General features: G+C 56.6%; 1 protein-coding gene across 1 annotated transcript in view; it reads left to right on the forward strand.

The window, feature by feature from the left end:
• Window positions 1-5,224: 5,224 nt before the first annotated feature.
• Window positions 5,225-14,294, forward strand: part of PINLYP (phospholipase A2 inhibitor and LY6/PLAUR domain containing) — a 110,713-nt gene continuing 101,643 nt past the window's right edge. The window contains exon 1 of the mRNA XM_085615655.1: window positions 5,225-5,343. Within this exon, the coding sequence (XP_085471781.1) occupies window positions 5,292-5,343 (52 nt within the window). The 5' untranslated portion in view covers window positions 5,225-5,291. The remainder of the gene's footprint in view (window positions 5,344-14,294) is intronic.

The raw sequence follows: 14,294 nt of genomic DNA on the forward strand, positions 1-14,294 counted from the left end.
GCCCGTTTTGCATTCTCTCTAAGTATGATTCCTTTAATAATATAATTATTCTTATTCTTTTCGACCAGGGGTCCCATTGACGAGGTGAATATCAACAGAGACAGAGGGCTCTCTTGTTCAGGGCTCTAGGCAGTGGTATTACCGAATCCTAACTTGTGCCACGGGATTTTTAAATCAAGTCAAGCTTTGTCCTACTGCAGTTTTTACGATAACTTTCGGCATGACTCTCCAATCTTCTCTGACAAGACCTTCTCTACATCTAGCAAAAGATGAAATATGTGTTCTTTCTTCCCCAGTATTGAATAGATTGTAGGCAAGTCTGGTGTAGTCAGTTGTATGTCTGTTGTTGATCAACTCTGATAGTTCTTCTGAAAGGAGTGAAGTCCATATGTCCAGACATGCCACGAGCATACATGTAAAACTGTGTATAATTACATTTAATACGGCTGTGGGCCTACATGATCCGCTTTCGATGGGTCTTTACCAACCTCCAGTATCAATGAAATGTTGAAATCTGTCATGGTGTTTATTGACTTTCCTGTCTGCAGAAAAGTGTTAAAGGCCATGGGTATAGGATGTGCCATCAGGTCTGAGTTTAATCCTTATGGACAGACACAGACTGGCCACCTGCACCTGGTATTTTGCTACTTTTAAGATTTTTAATTTCCATTTTAAATTCATCAGTGGCTATGGGTTCAACTATGAGGAAAAGTCAAAATTCCTTCCACCTGGGATTGACAGACTGTACAAAGACTAGGTGGTCTTGGGAGATCTCGGCAGGCCTGCTCGGGGCTCTATTGGGGTCTCTGCAAGACCAAGGAGGTTGTTCAGGAATCATCGGGTATCTGGGGGGCTTTCATGGTCTTCTGCGGGGCTAGAGGGGGATCGCACAGACCTTGGAGGGGGCAGGAGTCCTCTGCGTGGATTCATATGGTCTGTGTAGGCCACCATGGGCATGAGGCCTTCAAGCGCTCTGCACCGAACTCAGAAGTTCTCTTGAACCAGGACTGCGGGGTTTGGATAACGGGGGGTGTACTCTCTGGGATCTAGTGGTCTTTTCAGGGCTTCATGGGGGTCTGCGTGGCTTCAGAGGGTCTTTGTAGGTCTTCAGGTGCCTGTGGCTGTCTTCAACGGATCAGTGCAGGACTCAGGAGTTCTCTGAAGTCAAGACTTCTGACCAGATCTATCAAGGTTGTGCATGAACTTGCACCACGCAAGTTAACGCAAAGGTGACGTAAAACCTACGTGAGATTTATCAAGCCAGGCAAGGCCACCTTGCGAGGCCCTACATGGCTTGATAAATCTAGATGAATGCAATGCTGTGCAAATCGCTGCCATCCGTTACCCTGCATTAGGGAGGTGTTCATGGCTGGAGCATGGGTGTTGCCACGCATCCATCCATGGATTTTGGAGTATTTCCAGATTTACCATTAGTGGTGGACCTGTGAATGCATCACAATGCTGCACCTTCCCAGGAGAGGCTTTACTAGGAGAAATATATGTATTGCTCTTCGTTTTTACTCTTTCTATGTGCGGTGCTGCATTGTGCAGTACCACACATAGAAAGAGGTGGTGCTGCATTGTGCAGCACCACATGTAGAAAGAGGTGGTGCTGCATTGTGCAGCACCACATGTAGAAAGAGGTGGTGCTGCATTGTGCAGCACCACACGTAGAAAGAGGTGGTGCTGCATTGTGCAGCACCACACGTAGAAAGAGGTGGTGTTGCATTGTGCAGCATCACACGTAGAAAGAGGTGGTGCTGCATTGTGCAGCACCACACGTAGAAAGAGGTGGTGCTGCATTGTGCAGCATCACACATAGAAAGAGGTGGTGCTGCATTGTGCAGCACCACACGTAGAAAGAGGTGGTGCTGCATTGTGCAGCACCACACGTAGAAAGAGGTGGTGCTGCATTGTGCAGCACCCGTAGAAAGAGGTGGTGCTGCATTGTGCAGCACCACACGTAGAAAGAGGTGGTGCTGCATTGTGCAGCACCACACATAGAAAGAGGTGGTGCTGCATTGTGCAGCACCACACGTAGAAAGAGGTGGTGCTGCATTGTGCAGCACCACACGTAGAAAGAGGTGGTGCTGCATTGTGCAGCACCACACGTAGAAAGAGGTGGTGCTGCATTGTGCAGCACCACTCGTAGAAAGAGGTGGTGCTGCATTGTGCAGCACCACACGTAGAAAGAGGTGGTGCTGCATTGTGCAGCACCACACGTAGAAAGAGGTGGTGCTGCATTGTGCAGCACCACACATAGAAAGAGGTGGTGCTGCATTGTGCAGCACCACACATAGAAAGGGGTGGTGGAGCACCACACATAGAAAGAGGTGGTGCTGCATTGTGCAGCACCACACATAGAAAGAGGTGGTGCTGCATTGTGCAGCACCACACGTAGAAAGAGGTGGTGCTGCATTGTGCAGCGCCACACATAGAAAGAGGAGGTGCTCCATTGTGCAGCACCACACGTAGAAAGAGGTGGCGCTGCATTGTGCAGCACCACTCATAGAAAGAGGTGGTGCTGCATTGTGCAGCACCACACATAGAAAGAGGTGGATGCAGCACCACTCATAGAAAGAGGTGGTGCAGCACCACACATAGAAAGAGGTGGTGCTGCATTGTGCAGCACCACACGTAGAAAGAGGTGGTGCTGCATTGTGCAGCACCACACATAGAAAGAGGTGGTGCTGCATTGTGCAGCACCACACATAGAAAGAGGTGGTGCTGCATTGTGCAGCACCACTCATAGAAAGAGGTGGTGCTGCATTGTGCAGCACCACACATAGAAAGAGGTGGTGCTGCATTGTGCAGCACCACACATAGAAAGGGGTGGTGGAGCACCACACATAGAAAGAGGAGGTGCTGCATTGTGCAGCACCACACGTAGAAAGAGGTGGCGCTGCATTGTGCAGCACCACTCATAGAAAGAGGTGGTGCTGCATTGTGCAGCACCACACATAGAAAGAGGTGGTGCTGCATTGTGCAGCACCACTCATAGAAAGAGGTGGTGCAGCACCACACATAGAAAGAGATGGTGCTGCATTGTGCAGCACCACACATAGAAAGAGGTGGTGCTGCATGGTGCAGCACCACACGTAGAAAGAGGTGGTGCTGCATTGTGCAGCACCACTCATAGAAAGAGGTGCATTGTGCAGCACCACACGTAGAAAGAGGTGGTGCTGCATTGTGCAGCACCACTCATAGAAAGAGGTGGTGCTGCATTGTGCAGCACCACACATAGAAAGAGGTAGTGCTGTATTCCAGCACCCCATATAGAAAGAGGGGAATGCTTCTCAGGATTGCTTTTGTGCAGCAAGGTGTCCCTTCCTGCACAAACTCCATCCTGCCTGTACCGCAGGCCCCCTTGCACCCAGACACAAGGGCGCCTGCAGAGTCAGCCCTGCCAGGGCTGGGAAAGGACACGGATGCATTGTATGATGCCCTGTCCCTTTCACGCAGCGCACGCCAGAAAGGAGACTTGTTGCGCTGCCCGAAAGATTGATAAGTCTGCCCCTTCAAAGGCGAGGGGTGGGGGGGGGGGTCTTGAATCTAGCTGTCTTTACCAGACTTCCAGGCTCTCTGAAGACATCGGAGGACGCCCAGCTTGAGCCCCTGGCACCAGCGTAGGAATAGGGACTGCAGGTTCTGTTCTGATGGTGGTCTGTAAAAGGAATGGACTGTACCTGTGGTGGTCTGAACTGAAGAAGAAATGAGTGAAGGGTATCCATGATGGTCTGTAGAAATGATTGACAAGCTGATGCTCTATGCTTCATGGTCTGTACAGGAGATGGATGGGTTGTACCCATGGCGGTCAGAAGTGAGGTTGACTGGACCGAACCACTGGTGTTCGGTAGAAATGGTAGAAGGGCTTAGACATCATTGTTTCTAGATGGGATGGGTGGGCGGCACCCTGGGTGGTCTGTAGAAGTGAAGGATGCCTGCACTCATGGCAGGCTGTAGATGGGCCATACCGCTGATGTACTGTAGTAGGGATGGAAGGGCCTAGAAAAGGGGGTGCATAGTAGAGATGGGTGGGCGGCACCCTGGGTGGTCTGTAGAAGTGAAGGATGCCTGCACTCATGGCAGGCTGTAGATGGGCCATACCGCTGATGTTCTATAGAAGGGATGGACAGATCTATCCAGGGTAGTCTGCAGAGGCGCTAGATGGGCTGCTCCCACTGGTGGTCAGTCTATATAGACGAGGTGTGTTGACAACACCCAGGTGGTCTGTTGAAAGGATCGGCACACTGTGTCTATAGCTCCCTGTAGAAGTGATTCTGGCGCTGTTTCCCTTGCGGTCTGTAGAGGTGTTGGATACATGCGTCGTGCCGGTCTGCAGAGGGGCTGTGTCTGTGGGAGGGAGGCATAAAAGCCCCGTGCCAGTCGATGTCTCTGGAGGGGTGAATGTGTAATACCCATGGAGGCGTGTAGAACGGGTGGATGAATGGATGAATGTTGCTGTGCCAGTCTGTGGAAAGAATGAATGGGTGGTACCCGTGGAGGTCTGTAGAAGAGATGAATGAATGCACAGTGCCTATGCCAGTCTGTGGTGGGGATGAATAGACGGTACGAGAGAGGTCTGTAGATGGGATGGATGCTGCCCTCTGCCAAAGCCGGTCTGTATCAGGGGGTGGTGCTCGTGGATGTGTGTAGAAGGCATAGATGACGCCCTTTGCCCATGCTAGTCTGTATCAGGGGGCGGTGGGGGTCTGTAGAAGGTAAGGATGATGCCCTCTGCCCATGCCAGTCTGTATCAGGGCAAAAGACACACAATTGATGGACGGAATGCAGAATAAATCAAAACATTCACCCCCAGTCAAGTGATCTGGGTTAGATCCATCATTCTTTTGCTCAGCATGCCACCCCAGTTTAGACCTGGCCATATGCATCAGGGGGCGGTGGGGGTCTGTAGAAGGAAAGGATGATGCCCTCTGCCCATGCCAGTCTGTATCAGGGGGCGGTGGGGGTCCGTAGAAAGGAAGGATGACGCCCTCTGCCCACGCCAGTCTGTATCAGGGGTCGCTGCCCGTGGAGGTCTGTAGAAGGACGGATGAATATCTTTGGTGGGGTACCCACATATGTCAGGGCTATGACTGAATACTATCCACCCATACATAAAAGGCTCCGAAGATACCTCGCGGCCCAAGCCCCCATCTTCCCTCTGATGCAAGCCCTCCCCTTCGCCCCTCCCTCCTGCCTCCGCATAGGCACTGCACCCTGAAGCAGTACAGCTGTGCAGTGCCGAGGACCAGCCGAGCCCGCATCCCTCGACGTCTCCCCGCACCACCATGAAGCTTCTCCTGCCCGTCGCCTGCTTCCTGGCCGCGGTGATCTCTGGAGGTGAGACCCGGCCCCTTCCCCCAGCCCACTTTGGAGCTGTGTCCGGGCGCCCACCCGAGCCCCCCACGGCGCTATCATCCAAAGGCTGAGACCTCTCCCCATCGACCCCCTGCCCCCCAGAAACTGTGTCCGACGCCCACCCGTGCCCCCCACGGCACTATCATCCAAAGACTGAGACCTCCTCCCATCGCCCCCCACCCCGAAGCTGTGTCCGGGCGCCCACCCCTGCCCCCACGGCGCTATCATCCAACGGGGGAAACCCGCCGAACTCTGCCTATGTGTCCCGGTGCCCACCCGTGCCCCCACGGCACTCTCATCCAAAGCCCGAGACCTCCCCCATCGCCCCCACCCAGAAGCTGTGCCCGGCGCCCACTTGTGCCTCCCACGGCGCACTCATCCAAAGGCTGAGACGACCCCCCATCGCCCACACCCAGAAGCTGTGCCCGGCGCCCACCTGTGCCCCACACGGAGCTATCATCTAGAGGCTGAGACCTCCCCCCGTCGCCCCCCCACCCCGAAGCTGTGTCCGGCCACCAACCCATGTCCATAACCACGCTCTCAGCTAACGGGGGAAACCCTCTCAACCCTTCCAATGTGTCCGGGCGCCCACCCGAGCCCCCTACGGCGCTATCATCCAAAGGCTGAGACCTCTCCCCATCGACCCCCTGCCCCCCAGAAACTGTGTCCGACGCCCACCCGTGCCCCCCACGGCACTATCATCCAAAGACTGAGACCTCCTCCAATCGCCCCCCACCCCGAAGCTGTGTCCGGGCGCCCACCCCTGCCCCCACGGCGCTATCATCCAACGGGGGAAACCCGCCGAACTCTGCCTATGTGTCCCGGTGCCCACCCGTGCCCCCACGGCGCTCTCATCCAAAGCCCGAGACCTCCCCCATCGCCCCCACCCAGAAGCTGTGCCCGGCGCCCACTTGTGCCTCCCACGGCGCACTCATCCAAAGGCTGAGACGACCCCCCATCGCCCACACCCAGAAGCTGTGCCCGGCGCCCACCTGTGCCCCACACGGAGCTATCATCTAGAGGCTGAGACCTCCCCCCGTCGCCCCCCCCACCCCGAAGCTGTGTCCGGCCACCAACCCATGTCCATAACCACGCTCTCAGCTAACGGGGGAAACCCTCTCAACCCTTCCAATGTTTCCGGGCGCCCACCCGTGCCCCCTCCTCCCTCGGAGCTATCTCTAATCGCATGATACCACTGCCCTGAACCTGTGGATCGGACCGTACTCTACACCTGAGCCCAGGTGGCAGGCGCCCGTCCTTGCCATCTCTTCTGCAATCATCCCGAGGGTGAGACACGCACGTGCCGGCTGCCCATCCGTGTCCACACGATCACGACATGGGTGACATCTGCTGGGGCCGGACACCATCCTTCGGACACCCGTACCCCCTGCTGAGACCACCCACTCCTCAACAATCTACGGCGCCACCACCCACGCTGGAAATCCCAGGGTGAGGCCACCCACCCAGGGAAATCCACAACCACCCCACGGTGCGACTGCCCACCATTTGATGACAGACAGAGAGACCACCCTACTGTGCGACTGCCCACCCTGGATGGTCCACAGTGAGACCACCCTACTGTGAGACTGCCCACCCTGGATGGTCCACAGTGATACCACCCTACTGTGAGACTGTCCACCCTGGATAGCCCACAGTGAGACCACCCTACTGTGAGACTGCCCACCCTGGATAGCCCACAGTAAGACCACCCTACTGTGAGACTGTCCACCCTGGATAGCCCACAGTAAGACCACCATACTGTGCGACTGCCCACCCTGGATGGTCCACAGTGAGACCACCCTACTGTGAGACTGTCCACCCTGGATAGCCCACAGTGAGACCACCCTACTGTGCGACTGCCCACCCTGGTTAGCCCACAGTAAGACCACCTACTGTGAGACTGTCCACCCTGGATAGCCCACAGTGAGACCACCCTACTGTGCGACTGCCCACCCTAGATAGCCCACAGTGAGACCACCCTACTGTGCGACTGCCCACCCTGGATAGCCCGCAGTGAGACCACCCTACTGTGCGACTGCCCACCCTTGATGGTCCACAGTGAGACCACCCTACTGTGCGACTGCCCACCCTGGATGGCCCACAGTGAGACCACCCTATTGCGCGACTGTCCACCCTGAATAGCCCACAGTAAGACCAAGCTACTGTGCAACCACCCACCCTCGATGGCCCACAGTTTGACCACCCTATGGTGCGACCACCCATCCTGGATGGCCAACAATGAGACCATTTCACCGTACGACCATCCACCCTGGATGGCCCTCAGTGTGACCACCCCGCGGTGCAATTACCTACCCTGGAAGGTCACAGTGAGGCCACTTCACCGTGCGAACACCCACCCTGGATGGCCCTCAGTGACCACCCTATTGCACGACTGTCCACCCTGAATAGCCCACAGTAAGACCACGCTACTGTGCGACCACCCACCCTGGATGGCCCACAGTTTGACCACCCTATGGTGCGACCACCCATCCTGGATGGCCAACAATGAGACCATTTCACCGTGCGACCACCCACCCTGGATGGCCCTCAGTGTGACCACCCTGCGGTGCAATTACCTACCCTGGAAGGTCACAGTGAGACCACTTCACCGTGCGAACACCCACTCTGGATGGCCCTCAGTGACCACCCTATTGCACGACTGTCCACCCTGAATAGCCCACAGTAAGACCACGCTACTGTGCGACCACCCACCCTGGATGGCCCACAGTTTGACCACCCTATGGTGCGACCACCCATCCTGGATGGCCAACAATGAGACCACTTCACCGTGCGAACACCCACCCTGGATGGCCTGCAGTGTGACCACTCCACGGTGCAATTACCCACCCTGGGTGGCCTGCTGTCAGACACCCCCGCTCTGCGAGCACCCACCCCGGATGGCCCACAGTGAGGTTACCTCACGGTGCGACCACCCTCCCTGGATGGCCCGCAGTATGACCACCCTATGGTGCGACTGCCTATGTTGGATAGCACACAGTGAGACCACCCCACGGTGCACTTACCCACCCCGGATGGCCCACAGTGAGGCCACCTCACGGTGCGACCACCCTCCCTGGATGGCCCGCAGTATGACCACCCTATGGTGCGACTGCCTATGTTGGATAGCACACAGTGAGACCGCCCCATGGTGCACTTACCCACCCCGGATGGCCCACAGTGAGGCCACCTCACGGTGCGACCACCCTCCCTGGATGGCCTGCAGTATGACCACCCTATGGTGCGACTGCCTATATTGGATTGCCACAGTGAGACCACCCCACGGTGCACTTGCCCACCCCGGATGGCCCACAGTGAGGCACCCCCGCTGTGCGAGCACCCACCCTGGGCAGTCCATGCTCAGTCTGACACGATAGTACACGACCCCCTGACGGGGTATCCACGCCATGGTCAGGCACCACTTCTGACCGCCCCAGTAGCGAACACCCAGGGTGCCGTCATCCACCTGCGACCACCCAAACATCACCACCCTCAGTGGCTATCCTGCAATGCAGTTCCATCGATGGTTACCCAACAGCGGGACCACCCAAGCTGAGACTAACCCTTGGCACGGACACTGCCTTCCTGTAACCGACCTTCGAAAACCGCAGGGCAGTGTGGGAGAAAGAGTAGCACCCCGGGCTTTACACGGGTGGTACACAGGGCGGGGGGCAGGGAGGGGGTTAAATGTTTTTCTCGAAATTAAACCTAAATGGGAGAGAAGAGAGGGCTGCGAGTGAAAGAGGAGAGGAGAGGAGAGGAGAGGAGAGGGGAGGGGGGCAGAGGACAGGAAGGGAGGGGAGAAGAGGAGAGGAGGAGAGGGGAGGAGAGGGGAGGGGACAGCTGGGGGGCACAGGGAGACAGGAGGGAAAGGAGGCAGGGTTGAGGAGATAGAAAGGAGTGGATAAACAGCAAAGGAGAGGGAGAGTAGAATAGAGAGGGAGTGGATGGGGAGTGAATACATTATGAGAGGAATAGAAAAGGACTTCTAAAGGAGGGGTGCCCACCCGTGCCCCCAACAGAGAGGAGGTTAGAGAGTAGAGGGAGAGAAGAAGAGAGGTGGTACAGAGAGGAAAGGGCGAAGAGAGGAGAGGGAGAGAAGAAGAGAGGCGGTGCGGAGAGGGCACAGAGAGGAGATTAGGGAGGAGAGGGAGAGAAGAAGAGAGGTGGTTTGGAGAGGCCACAGAGAGAAGGGATGAGGAGAGGGAGGAAGAAGAGAGGTGGTTTGGAGAGGCCACAGAGAGAAGGGATGAGGAGAGGGAGAGAAGAAGAGAGGTGGTGAGGGAGAGAAGAGATGAGGAGAGGGAGTGAAGAAGAGAGGAGGTGAGGGAGAGAAGAAGAGAGGTGGTGCGGAGCGGGCACAGAGAGGAGGTTAGGGAGGAGAGGGAGAGAAGAAGAAATGTGGTACAGAGAGGCTACAGAGAGAAGAGATGAGGAGAGGAAGAGAAGAAGAGAGGTGGTGCAGAGAGGAGAGCCAGAAGAGAAGAGAGGAGGAGAGGGAGAGAAGAAGAGGGTTGGGGCGCAGAAGCCACTGAGACGTGGTTAGGGAGGAGAGGGAGAGAATATGAGAGGCTATAGAGCAAAGACATGAGGAGATGGAGGGAAGAAGAGAGGTGGTGCGGAGCGGGCACAGAGAGGAGGTTAGGGAAGAGAGTGAGAGAAGAAAAGAGGTGGTCCAGAGAGGCTATAGAGAGAAGAGAAGAGACGAGGAGAGGGGGAGAAACAGAGAGAGGGTACAGAGAGGCTACGGAAAGAAAAGATGATGAGAGGGAGAGAAGAAGAGAGGTGGTACAGAGAGGAGAGGGAGAAGAGAAGAGAGGAGGTGAGGGAGAGAAGAAATGAGGTGGTACAGAGAGGGTACAGAGAGAAGAGATGAGGAGGGGGAGAGAAGAAGAAAGGTGGTACTGAGAGGCTACAAAGAGAAGAGATGAGGAGAGGTAGAGAAGAAGCGAGGTGGTGCGAAGAGGCCACAGAGAAGAGATGAGGAGAGGGAAATAAGAAGACTGGTGGTACAGAGAGGGTACAGAGAGTAGAGATGAGGAGAGGCAGAAAAGAAGAGAGGTGGCGAGGGAGAAGAGAAGAGAGGAGGTGAGGGAGAGAAAAAGTGAGGTGGTACAGAGAGGCTACAGAGAGAAGAGATGAGGAGAGGAAAAGAAGAAGAGAGGTGGTGAGGAGAGGCCATGGAGAGAAGAGATGAGGAGAGAGAGAGAAGAAGAGAGGTGGTGCGGAGAGGCCACAGAGAGGACGTTAGGGAGGAGAGGGAGAGAAGAAGAAAGGTGGTAGAGAGAGGTTAGAGAGAGAAGAGAGGAGGAGATAGAGAGAGGAATAGAGGTGGCGCGGAGATGCTACAGAGAGAAGAGATGAGGAGAGGAAAAGAAGAAGACAGGTGGTACAGAGAGGCTACAGAGAAAAGAGATGAAGAGAGGAATAGAAGAAGAGAGGTGGTGCGGAGAGGCCACAGAGAGAAATGGGCACCTGGAAGAGGGGTATGAGAGAGAGATGCTGGGGAGGGTGAGAGGAGACATGTGGAGCAGGAGAGAGTCTGTGGTGAGAGAGGCAGGAAGGGAGCTCGCCATCCAAGCACAACATGACTTTACTCCCTCCAGCAGTGGGTAAATACATCACAAGTAATACCTCGAAGCCTGTCCCGCTTCCATCTGCAGAGCCCGGGCACATGGCACGCGGGGCTCCGGCAGTGGCATCCTAGCAGAGGGCACCAGGCTCCAGCAGTGGCATCCTAGCAGAGGGCACCAGGCGCATGGCAGTGGCATCCCAGCAGAGGGCACTGAACACATGGCAGTGGGATCCTAGCAGAGGGCACCGGGCACATGGTAGTGGCATCCCAGCAGAGGGCACCAGGCACATGGCAGTGGCATGCAAGCAGAGGGCACCGGGCACATGGCAGTGCCATCCTAGCAGAGGGCACCAGGCACATGGCACACGGGGACTCGGCAGTGCCATCCTAGCAGAGGGCACCGGGCTCCAGCAGTGGCATCCTAGCAGAGGGCACCGGTCACATGGCACGCGGGGCATCAACAGTGCCATCCTAGCAGAGGGCAGCGGGTACATAGCAGTGGCATCCAAGCAGAGGGCACCTGGCACATGGCAGTGGTATCCTAGCAGAGGGCACCGGGCTCCGGCAGTGGCATCCCAGCAGAGGGCACTGGGCACATGGCAGTGGCATCCTAGCAGAGGGCACCAGGCACATGCAGTGGCATCCCAGCAGAGGGCACAGGGCTCCGGCAGTGGCATCCTAGCAGAGGGCACCGGGCTGCGGCAGTGGCATCCTAGCAGAGGGCACCGGGCTCCGGCACTGGCATCCTAGCAGAGGGCACCGGGCTCCAGCAGTGGCATCCTAGCAGAGGGCACCGGGCACATGGGATTGGCATCCCAGCAAAGGACACCGGGTTCCGGCAGTGGCACCCTAGCAGAAGGCACAGGGCTCCGGCAGTGACACCCTAGAAGAGGGCACCGGGCACATGGCAGTGGCATACCAGCAGAGGGCACCGGGTTCCGGCAGTGGCACCCTAGCTGAGAGCACCCGGCACATAACAGTGGCATACCAGCAGATGAGAGGTGGGACAGAGAGCAGAGGGAGACAAGAAGAGAGGAGGAGAGGGAGAGGGAGAGAAGTAGAGAAGTGGTATGGAGAGGGAGAAGAGAAGAACAGAGGACAGGGAGAGAAGAAGAGAGGTGGAACAGAGAGGAGAGGGAGAAGAGAAGAGAGGAGGAGCGGGAGGCACAAAGAGAGGTGGTACAGAGAGGAGAGCGAAAAGAGAAGAGAGGAGGAGAGGGAGAGAAGAAGAGAGGTGGTCCAGAGAGGCTATAGAGAGAAGAGAAGAGATGAGGAGAGGGGGAGAAGAAGAGAGAGGGTACAGAGAGGCTACAGAAAGAAAATATGATGAGAGGGAGAGAAGAAGAGAGGTGATACGGAGAGGGAGAAGAGAAGAGAGGAGAGGGAGAGAAGAAGAGAGGTGGTGCGGAGATACCAGAGATAGGAGGTTTGGGAGGAGGGGGAGAGAAGAAGAAAGGTGGTAGAGAGAGGCTACAGAGAGAAGAGAGGAGGAGATGGAGAGAGGAATAGAGGTGGTGCAGAGATGCTACAGAGAGAAGAGATGAGGAGAGGAAAAGAAGAAGACAGGTGGTACAGAGAGGCTACCGAGAGAAGAGATGAGGAGGGGGAGAGAAGAAGTGAGGTGGTACAGAGAGGGTACAGAGAGAAGAGATGAGGAGAGGGAGAGAAGAAGAGAGGTGGTGAGGAGAGGCCACAGAAAGAAGAGAGGAGGAGAGGCAGAGAAGAAGAGAGGTGGTACAGAGAGGAGAGGGAGAAGAGAAGAGATGAGGAGGGGGAGAGAAGAAGTGAGGTGGTGCGGGGAGGCCACAGAGAGGACGTTAGGGAGGAGAGGGAGAGAAGAAGAAAGGTGGTAGAGAGAGGTTAGAGAGAGAAGAGAGGAGGAGATAGAGAGAGGAATAGAGGTGGCGCGGAGATGCTACAGAGAGAAGAGATGAGGAGAGGAAAAGAAGAAGACAGGTGGTACAGAGAGGCTACAGAGAAAAGAGATGAGGAGAGGTAGAGAAGAAGAGAGGTGGTGCCGAGAGGCCACAGAGAAGTGATGAGGAGAAGGAGTGAAGAAGACAGGTGGTACAGAGAGGCTACAGAGAGAAGAGATGAAGAGAGGAATAGAAGAAGAGAGGTGGTGCGGAGAGGCCACAGAGAGAAATGGGCACATGGAAGAGGGGTATGAGAGAGAGATGCTGGGGAGGGTGAGAGGAGACATGTGGAGCAGGAGAGAGTCTGTGGTGAGAGAGGCAGGAAGGGAGCTCGCCATCCAAGCACAGCATGACTTTTCTCCCTCCAGCAGTGGGTAAATACATCACAAGTAATACCTCGAAGCCTGTCCCGCTTCCATCTGCAGAGCCCGGGCACATGGCACGCGGGGCTCCGGCAGTGGCATCCTAGCAGAGGCACCAGGCTCCAGCAGTGGCATCCTAGCAGAGGGCACCAGGCACATGGCAGTGGCATCCCAGCAGAGGGCACTGAACACATGGCAGTGGGATCCTAGCAGAGGGCACCAGGCACATGGCAGTGGCATCCCAGCTGAGGGAACTGGGCACATGGCAGTGGCATGCAAGCAGAGGGCACCGGGCACATGGCAGTGGCATCCTAGCAGAGGGCAACAGGCACATGGCACACGGGGACTCGGCAGTGCCATCCTAGCAGAGGGTACCGGGCTCCAGCAGTGGCATCCTAGCAGAGGGCACCGGTCACATGGCACGCGGGGCATCAACAGTGCCATTCTAGCAGAGGGCAGCGGGTACATGGCAGTGGCATCCTAGCAGAGGACACAGGGCACATAGCAGTGGCATCCAAGCAGAGGGCACCTGGCACATGGCAGTGGTATCCTAGCAGAGGGCACCGGGCTCCGGCAGTGGCATCCCAGCAGAGGGCACTGGGCACATGGCAGTGGCATCCTAGCAGAAGGCACCAGGCGCATGGCAGTGGCATCCCAGCTGAGGGAACTGGGCACATGGCAGTGGGATCCTAGCATAGCGCACCGGGCACATGGCAGTGGCATCCCAGCAGAGGGCACCGGGCACATGGCAGTGGTATCCAAGCAGAGGGCACCAGGCACATGGCAGTGGCATCCTAGCAGAAGGCACCGGGCACATGGAACACGGCGACTCGGCAATGCCATCCTAGCAGAGGGTACCGGGCTCCAGCAGTGGCATCCTAGCAGAGGGCACCAGTCACATGGCACGCGGGGCATCGACAGTGCCATCCTAGCAGAGGGCAGCGGACACATGGCAGTGGCATCCTAGCAGAGGACACAGGGCACATAGCAGTGGTATCCAAGCAGAGGGCACCGGGTTCCGGCAGTGGCGTCCTAGCAGAAGGCACAGGGCTCCAGCAGTGGCACCCTAGAGGAGGGCACCGG

This window comes from Triturus cristatus, chromosome 7, assembly GCF_964204655.1.
Source record: "Triturus cristatus chromosome 7, aTriCri1.1, whole genome shotgun sequence".
In the NCBI taxonomy this organism is placed as follows: Eukaryota; Metazoa; Chordata; class Amphibia; order Caudata; family Salamandridae; genus Triturus; species Triturus cristatus.